This window comes from Salvia hispanica, chromosome 3, assembly GCF_029641045.1.
Source record: "Salvia hispanica isolate PSC_SH4W2 chromosome 3, Shi_PSC_v1, whole genome shotgun sequence".
In the NCBI taxonomy this organism is placed as follows: Eukaryota; Viridiplantae; Streptophyta; class Magnoliopsida; order Lamiales; family Lamiaceae; genus Salvia; species Salvia hispanica.
This window is the reverse complement of record NC_142694.1, coordinates 20,758,328-20,767,440: the sequence shown is the minus strand read 5'-3', so window position 1 is coordinate 20,767,440 and position 9,113 is coordinate 20,758,328. Positions and strand designations below refer to the sequence as shown.

Here is a 9,113-nt window from a genome sequence, read left to right as displayed (position 1 = left end):
TAGTGAATAGTAAAACCTACGTCAGAGATTGCCCAATGGCAGGCAGGGCGCATGCTCGCCTTTGAACTCATGGCAAGGCGTATGCTCACCTTGGGCTGCGCGTGACCCCCCCAGTAGGCGTCGTTTTTATTAGTTTAATTAATTTTGTTTAAAAATTCATAAAAAAAATCAGAAAAAGTTAAAAATAATTTTCACTTCCCAAAATATAGTCGTTTTATGACCATTACTTCAGTTTTTTTTCTTAATTTTTTATCTGCAATTCATCCAAATCATATACTCCATAAATACCCTCATTCATCATTGATTTTTTACATCGAACCAAACTATCTATAACTCATTTTTCTCAATTCAAGTATGTCTAGAGAAGGAGATGAAACGGACCAAACCAAGCGAGAGGAATGGGACGAGACGGGCCAAACCAAGCGACCCCCCAAACTTCCATAGTTGTTTTATTGGGAATGTTGTCCGTCGCTACAACGGCCGACACTTCATGTATGTCGCCGTCAGAACGAGCGACACATCAACAAACAATTGCACTTCTCATGTCTCGTTTGAACATGTCGCCACTGCAGCAGCCACAAGAGTAATTTTTTATTTTTTTACTATGATTTTCAATTATGTACTCCCTCCGTCCCACAAAGGATGTCACACTTGTGGGACGGCACGGGATTTTAGGAGGTTTTGTTTTGTGTGTTAAATGGAGAGAGAAAATATAATTTTTATATTCATGTGAGAGGGAACTTTTTTTAAAAAGAGAAATGTGACATCTTTTGTGGGACAAACTAAAAAGGAAAGTGTGACATCTTTTGTAGGACAGATGGAGTATCTTTTAATTTTTAAGATTTAAATTATGTACTCATTAATTTTTAGAATTTTATTTATGTAATTTTTAATATTTTAGAAAATTGTATAATGGCATTTTCAGGTTTTTAAATTAAGTTTTATTATTAATGAAATATTTTTAGGAATTGTAATTTTTAAAATTATTAATAGAATAGTAGGATCCATGAGCATGCTCTTATGGTTGCGAGTGTTGTGCCTTAGTTAAGAGTATGGAATAAAATGTGGATAAAAATGGGGTTGGGTTCCGGATCTATGAATAGTCGTGGAGAGCACATTGAGCATGCTCTTATTACTAATGTAATGTGTTATGAAAAATTCGACTAATTTAATAGACGGATGAAGTATTAATAAATCATAATAAACCATTTATTTATCCCATCTACTAGAGTGTATAAGCTGACCACAAAATATCATCAAACTGGACTAATCATCAAAACAAAGGTCATTTTCTTGTTTTATAAATACACACAACAGCTAGTGGAAACAACCATTTTCTGCATCTCTCTTGCACATTTGAGAGAATCAAAAGCTCAAAACACAGAAAAATTCAACCTTTTTTTTCTCAATACTCCTCCCCACTAAGGTACAAATTTCCATTCTTGCAAAATAAATATCATGGGCTTGAGAAAAATTGAATCTTTAATATGCCCTTTTGTGTGAAATGCAGTTCTTTGATATCTTTATCTTTATTCTTGATCTTGGCCTCAAGCAAAATGTTAAAAAGGGGTAAAAAAATAAAGAAGGAAGGTTCATGTATATATATTCATATGCTGATTTTTTTAATCTTGCAGCTGGAAATGGAGCTCCAGAGTGATCAATCAAGGGAGATGTCAGCTGAGAGGAAGATTGGGAGGGGAAAGATCGAGATCAAGCGGATCGAAAACACGACAAATCGGCAGGTTACCTTCTGCAAGAGGAGAAATGGATTGCTCAAGAAGGCCTATGAATTGTCTGTGCTTTGTGATGCTGAGGTTGCACTAATTGTTTTCTCAACCAGAGGGAGACTCTATGAGTATGCCAATAACAGGTATGGATTGATCCTTATATCTATTGAACATAAAAAAAGGGATCTTGAGAGAAAACTAAACTTGTTTGAAAATCTTAGTATAGGAGGATCTAGGGCAAGAAGGTTTTGTTTGAGATGTTTTAGTTTTGTACATCTAAAAAGGGTACTAAATAGTTGTGGTTTGAAATGAAATTGTGGGTTGATTGGTCTGTTTTGAGACAGTGTGTGAGAAAATTAGGAAAGGATTGTGAGATGAAGGACATGAGGCCTTTTACAGTGAAGATTTTTGCTTGAGATAGATTATGGATTTTGGATGGCTTTCTGATTTTCCCAATTTTGTGTTTTTGTTTCAACTTTCACTGTGGCTTTATGTGGGTTTCCTCTTTTTGTGATGATCCCAATTAGCCCATGTTTTGGTTAGTGCAAAGATCTCTCTTTTTTGTGTCCATGGTGGGAGAAAACACCAGCTTCCTGCTTTTCTAACCAAGAAAATGGCCACATTCTCATCTTCCTCATCTTTCTCTCCCTCTCTCCCTCTCATGTGTTAGTAAAGTTCTTTGAATGAAATTTTCTCTCTCTCTCTCTCTTGAACACACACGTAGAGTCAAGTTAAGCTCTGATTAGTCTGCATAGCATCAAGAGCTATGCAAGAAAGGTGTAAATTTCCCTAAATTGAAGACCTTAATTACTTTGTTTTATTTGATGTTTATTGAAGTGAACTGATCTCTATTCTATTTCAAACTATTTTCTCAAATATCACCTCTGAAATCAACTACTACACCAAAAGCTGCCCTAATTAGGGTTAGGGCTGGCCTATCTCAGATCCCAAAACCCAAATAAAAATTCGATCTTTTTCAACTTATTTAGATCTACGTTTCTTCCAAATCCTCAGAGCCCATCAATCAAGATTCAATTTTTTTTCATTTTTCTTTTCCACTTAGTTTCAAGTCTATTAATCCCGATTCTTTAATGTTAATGACACACCAAAATTCTTGAGTTTTTGACAACAAAACAATCCATCATTACACATCTTATCAAATTAAATCTCTCATACACACAGGAATCAGAAGGTTGTGTGTTTCTTGGGAAGATTTCAAAATCCAATTTGCGTGTGTGTGTCAAGTCATTTTGATGCTTTCACAAAGCATTAAAGTTCTTGAAAGCTAAAACAAGAAGGTATTCAGTGGAGAAAGCAAATTCAAAACCAATGAAAACTCGCTTCATTTTTTTGTCATCTCATTATAGCATCTTTAATTCCGCAGCATCTCACAAGTTTCCATTTCCGGAAACCAATTTTCATTTTCTCTTAAAAATTTAATCTTTCTTCAAAATTTAAGTTTCTTTAAAAGAGAGAGTCAGGGTTCAGAGCAGAGGGAAGTACGGGCATTGCCCAACCAATGGGAGTGTTCTGAGATTCTGAGGTTTTTTGGATTTTACAAAATTGACGGTTGAAAAAGGTGAGGGTTAATAGTATTAACCGTTGGGGAATGGAAAGGGATTATGGGTTAATAGTATTGACCGTGGTAAAAGATGGGTGAATTACTGCCTAGTTTGAGACCTAGAAATTTGGGCCAATCATGCTGCGACATTTTTCCAGCTTGGCATGGACAGCCAATCACTGCCTCGAGGATGTTAAGGTAGCAGAGACTAAGAAATTCAGGAGCTTTTGGTGTTTTTTTAACACCTGAATTTAATTTGATTATATTAGATCATGTCAATTAGACGTCTTGAATGGACAACATTAAATTTGATAAAAAAAAAAAGTTACACTATCGTATTTTCAGATAAGAATGGGTATATGCCTGATTTCAAATACTCAGTTCAATCTCATTGATAATCCACTTTCCTTTTTTTATTTATCTCAATCAACATAACTTATTATTAAAATGATAACACATTTATCTCTACTTTATTACACATTTCTTATTTTATTATTTCCACTCAACACATAAAATTAAATTGCATAAAAACCTATATTGTCCAAGAAAAGGGTCATTTTCCTTGAGACAGATGGAATAGCATGCTTTTCATTTCGAATCGACCACAAAAATTAGGCCTTTTATTTTGCACAAGTTTCTCTTTAATATGATGAATCTCATTATATATTAACAATGCTTTAACTACATGTTATCTGTATTCTCCTCCTTTTTTAATTAATTTTTACAGTTATTTGATTTAATTTCAATGTCACGTTATCAGGTCATTAGTAGGAAAGCGTTCATGAATAGTTTTTCTAGTAAGATATTGTACCGTATCGAAAAGCACGCTATACTTAAAATTCAATATTTTTTATATTTTTCAGTTCGATAAGTCCGACATTGCGGTATTTTTCTCCATCCTAGTCACAATTGGCCTTATACACATCAAAGTAGTTACAATACATGAACAATTTTTTATGATAATAAGAGGACTAAAATTAGAATAATAAATGAATGCAGCGTTAAAGCAACAATTGAGAGGTACAAGAAAGCATCCTCAGATTCCTCCAGTAGTGGCTCTATTTCTGAAGCTAACACTCAGGTACAACTTGATTATTTTTGTCAATTTGTTCATTATCTGTGATTTTAAGCACGTTTTTGTTCTAATTTTAAGATAATATTGTAATAATGTAATTTACATAAGATATGATTCATTTTGTTCCTATTATTTTTTTTCAAAATTATGATAGTAAGATTTATTTATCCCCCCATTTTCACCTATGCTTGTTTCAGTATTACCAGCAAGAGTCTTCAAAGCTCCGTGCACAAATCAGTAATTTGCAGAACAATAATAGGTAACATTTCTCAATTTATGTGTTTTATATATATTTCTTCTCGTAAAACTGCCTCAATTGATATTGTTTCTGTTAATTTGGAACAGGAACATGGTTGGTGAGTGTTTAGGTGCTTTGAATTTGAGGGAGCTCAAGAATTTGGAGACTAAAGTGGAGAGAGCAATTGGCAAAATCAGATCCAAGAAGGTACAAGAATTAATAATAATAATTTCAACCAATTAAAGTTCTTTCATTTAGTAGTATTTTTAATTCTATTTGTGGCTTACTGCAGAATGAGCTTCTCTTTGCTGAAATTGAGTACATGCAAAAGAGGGTAAGTATGTCAGTATCATTTTAATTATGAAGTCACCATATAGTATTTTATATATATGTTTTGATTGTATTTTATATACAATATAAAACATACTATAAGGGTAAGTATGTAGATAAATCAGTAACATTTTAATTATGAAGTGAATTGTATTTTTTCTATGTTTTGATCTTATTTATTAGAACAATTTTTGTGTCTGATTATATTTACTAAATTATATTGGCAGCAGGAGATTGACTTACATCAAAACAATCAATACCTTCGAGCAAAGGTATGTCTGTCTATTTCTCTGCATTAATTTTTCACAATTTGAATGAATTATTAATGAGTGTGTGTTGTTAAAATAGATAGCTGAAACTGAGAGAGGGCAGCAGCACATGAACTTGATGCCCGGGAGTTCCGATCAGTATCACAGCCTCGTTCAATCTCAGCCGTTCGACTATCTCCAACCCTCCGATGATTACCATAGGCAAGACCAGACTTCTCTGCAATTAGTGTAAGCAGCCTCTCCTACCATTACCAATATTAGTTACTAAAATTATTGTAACATTAATTACTAAAATTATCATATTTATTTTTTGTTGTGGAATTAACAGCTAACCTTATGTGGAGGCTGTTCTGTCGTGGCAAGTGAGCTTCATCGATTCAAAAACTCGTTGTTATACTTATATTGTTGGTTGATTAACTTTATGTTAATGTTGTATTCTTGTTTGTTGAGGCTTAAAATTTAGTTCATATATGTATTTGTGACCTATAAATATTTGACAATGCTTAACTAATTACTACTACTACTACTTAATTAATAATGTATATTTGATGTTTGTATTGTTTTTATTACTACTACCATCCAGCATATCTCACCAATAAATTATATCCGAATCGTTTATTTTATAAAATAAAGCAATGACCATTCAATACAAAAATCATTTCAAATTACGGAAACACAAAATAGTAAAAGAAATTATTGATGAACGAGGCTACGAATGTCGAAAGGGTAAGCATCGGAGGGCAGCTCCGCACGGTAGGATCTCGCAGCTGCAGCTCGATTTCCGATTTCGGTGAGATGATAATTATCCCAAAAAAAATAGTCATTTCTATTGCTGCATATTTCTTCTCTAGCGTTACTTATTTTTGATACCGTGCAGCAAGAAGCATTTGTAAATTTAATGCCTGCAAAAATACAGCATAAGATAAGTCACACGTAAAAAAATTTAGGTACTAGTTGTTATAATAGTTAATTAAAAAAATACTATAAATAAGTTAAGTAGTGCTGAATTGTGGCCTTGTGTAATAAGACTAGTAAAATTGATCATGGTAAAATGCGAGCCGTGGAGATCGGCATTCAAGGAGTCGATGAGTGGCTTCAACCGGTTGTTGAAGGGCTGCACGATTTCATTAATGGTGTTGTTGCAAATTGATCCGTTGCTTACAATTTTATACAAATTTTTTGGTATACAACCAAGTGGAGCCAACCCATAAACAGCTATTTTCCTTGCTCCATAGTTGTACAAGCTCTGCCAAAACAAACCACTAGTAAAATAATTACATGCCGATGGCGCTGAATTAAACATTTTTTTGTGTCTGATTGACTTAAAATTCTCACGGTGCTTGTGAATCAAGTTGAGGAATCAAAGCCATCTCAATTCTCAATGCCATGATGTGTGATGGATTTAAGTCATCTGACATCATTTTGGAATACATTTTTTTATCAATAAAATTATTTATGTTTCCAAGAAGGTTTAATTCTGTGATTACACACCAGTTTAGTCATTTTTGTACGATTATGCATCAATTGATGCTGAAATCCATCGATCGTGCATCATGGCGTGGCTATGACTTTGATTCCCCAATTCGATTCGCAAGCACCGTGTGAATTTCGAGTCATTCTGGCTGCATTACATAATCAAATACATTCCTCACACTAACCTTAAGTTGTTGAGAGTAGTGATTGATGACTGTTTCTGCAAATTGTTGTGGAGTTTGGAAAAGGCTAGTTAGGTAAAGTGGTGATAACAAGTAGTTGTTGACATACTCGTTGGAGCCCATGTTCACCACATACAAGCATTTCTTCAAATGCTCTCTACCTTTTGTTTCATTTCCCAACAAACGGTTGGTTTTCGAAATTGTCACTCCATGATTATGTAATTGTCTCTTCATACCTATCCGATCACCCTATTACAAAAAAAAAAAAACAAATTGTGGCAATGAGAATAAAAATTATCACATTAACATTAATGCTAAATATACCATTTTATGAAAAGATAAATATACATAAACATAAAATATCCTAATTTATATATTTCTATTTTCAGAATATATATAGTTTCTCGACTAATTTATTCTTAGGGAAAACAACATTGATTTAGATTAAGAATTAATTATGAGTAGGAGTATTAATTAACACAATCCATGAGGCAAGCTTATAAATTTGTAGGGAAATTTTTATTTATCAAAAGTATATAATGGGTTAGAAGCCATGCATATGAATTAAACAATTGCATCGATATATAATGGGTTAGAAGCCAAAAAAGTACTCCACCATCTTTTGGTCAATTCAGGTTTTTATCAAGGTTTAAATATGTTCAAAAAAGTACACACACCTTAAAACTTCTTGTAAATTTACCACGATTAAATTTTCCGGCAAAATTAATCCTATATGGTAACCGAGATATCTAAGTCATCTTACCGTCGATTCCACGTAGTTTATAGGATGAATTTATAATGTTTTAAAAAATACACAAACTTTGATGTGGTCTAAAAATATAGCTCACTTTTGGATGATTTTGTTTGTAGCACCTAAAATATACATATATGAAGTTTGAAATTGGTAAAAAAAAAATACTACTAAACAATTAAAAAAAAATCATTCTTGTTTTTTGGACATCTACAATCTGTACTATAATCACGTATTCATGGAAATCCAATAATTTTAAAATTCATCGCTAAAATTTGATGGTTCATGTACTATAATCACACACTTTAATATTTGTAGATATTGAAATTCATGGCTAAAGTTGGATGATATTATTGGTATTGCCATGAATATGTGATTATAGTACATATTGATCTCCAAAAAACAAGAAGACATTTTAAATTATTTAGTATTTTTAAGGTGACACCAATTAAAAAGAGTCTGTTTTTTAACCATATTGCTAGTAGGGGTATTTTTTGACCGCATTCAAACTTCATGTAATTTAAGGTGATACAAACATAATCACCCATAAGTTAGGTGAATTTTTTTACCACATTTAAAGTTTGTATTTTTACAACATTATAAGTTCATCCTATAAATCGTGTGGTGAGATGGTAGACATCCCAATCGCCACATAGGATCATTTATTCAAAAAAAATAAATCTTGGTAAATGTAGTACAAGTACAAAGTTGGTGTATTTGTTTGTCATATTTAAAGTTGATGATAAAAATGTGAATTGACCAAAAGTTGGTAATTTTTTGTTGTTAACCATGGAATTAAAAATCATACACGACCTCCAATGTTAGAGTAAGCAACATACCTGCAATATTCCGGTGTAGTCAAGAATTCCGCCTCCGCCCGATGCATAGTTGACGCCTTTGAGAATCTCGCTTCCATTTGCGGTTGCAAATGGCGGAATAGCCTTCTCGAAACCCAAAAACTCCAATTGAAAAAACGTACACTAGTAATTTATAGAACTACAATATAGTTGGTGAGTGACGAACACATACCTAGAAAATCGGGGATATTTTTGCCATTACAGAACCGGCCGGTCGGCCCTTGTGGATAATCAACTCCGTAAGGTAAATAGTTGCATTTGGCCAATGTCAAAAGATCATTGTTATTAAACATACAAGGAACTTGTTGCCCCACATTGGGTTTCATGATACAAAATATAACTAACATAGAACAAAGAAATGATTTTGTAACCATTTTTTGAAGAATTAGACAGTCCACTTTCAAGCTAAATGTAAAGATGTTTATTTATAATTATATGCATTGAGTGGAATAGAGAACCTTCTAACAGCTTAAACCAGTCTGTACAGATTGGATCACATTAAATTATCAAGTTTAAAATTAGGCAACTATATTAAATTTTACTCCTATTACCCGAGTGGCATTGCAGTTAAAATGTACACTATCTACTCCATATCAATAGAGACCTTTTTATTTTTGAGCTTGAAAAAATAATACTAATAAATAATTAAA

The 9,113-nt window shown here is 32.8% G+C and overlaps 2 protein-coding genes across 4 annotated transcripts; one reads left to right on the top strand and one right to left on the bottom strand.

The window, feature by feature from the left end:
* The first annotated feature begins 1,271 nt into the window (after positions 1–1,271).
* Positions 1,272–5,753, top strand: LOC125215491 (floral homeotic protein AGAMOUS-like). Of its 3 annotated transcripts, XM_048116917.2 has the most exons (9): positions 1,273–1,426; positions 1,635–1,870; positions 4,288–4,369; positions 4,561–4,622; positions 4,709–4,808; positions 4,894–4,935; positions 5,162–5,203; positions 5,280–5,428; positions 5,529–5,753. In XM_048116917.2, the coding sequence occupies exons 2-9, from the start codon at positions 1,641–1,643 to the stop codon at positions 5,530–5,532; spliced, it is 711 nt and encodes a 236-aa protein (XP_047972874.1). In that variant the 5' UTR covers positions 1,273–1,426; positions 1,635–1,640; the 3' UTR covers positions 5,533–5,753. The 3 variants fall into 3 exon arrangements, with proteins under 3 accessions (XP_047972875.1, XP_047972874.1, XP_047972873.2); XM_048116918.2 differs by lacking the exon at positions 5,529–5,753 and having other exon boundaries at positions 1,272–1,426; positions 5,280–5,432; XM_048116916.2 differs by lacking the exons at positions 1,273–1,426; positions 5,529–5,753 and having other exon boundaries at positions 1,596–1,870; positions 5,159–5,203; positions 5,280–5,432.
* Positions 5,754–5,893: 140 nt separating this feature from the next.
* Positions 5,894–8,789, bottom strand: LOC125209502 (GDSL esterase/lipase At1g29670-like). Its single transcript, XM_089066435.1, has 5 exons — positions 8,636–8,789; positions 8,446–8,570; positions 6,859–7,104; positions 6,215–6,446; positions 5,894–6,102 (listed from the first exon to the last, which is right to left on the bottom strand). The coding sequence occupies exons 1-5, from the start codon at positions 8,787–8,789 to the stop codon at positions 5,894–5,896; spliced, it is 966 nt and encodes a 321-aa protein (XP_088922561.1).
* Between the last annotated feature and the right edge of the window lie 324 nt (positions 8,790–9,113).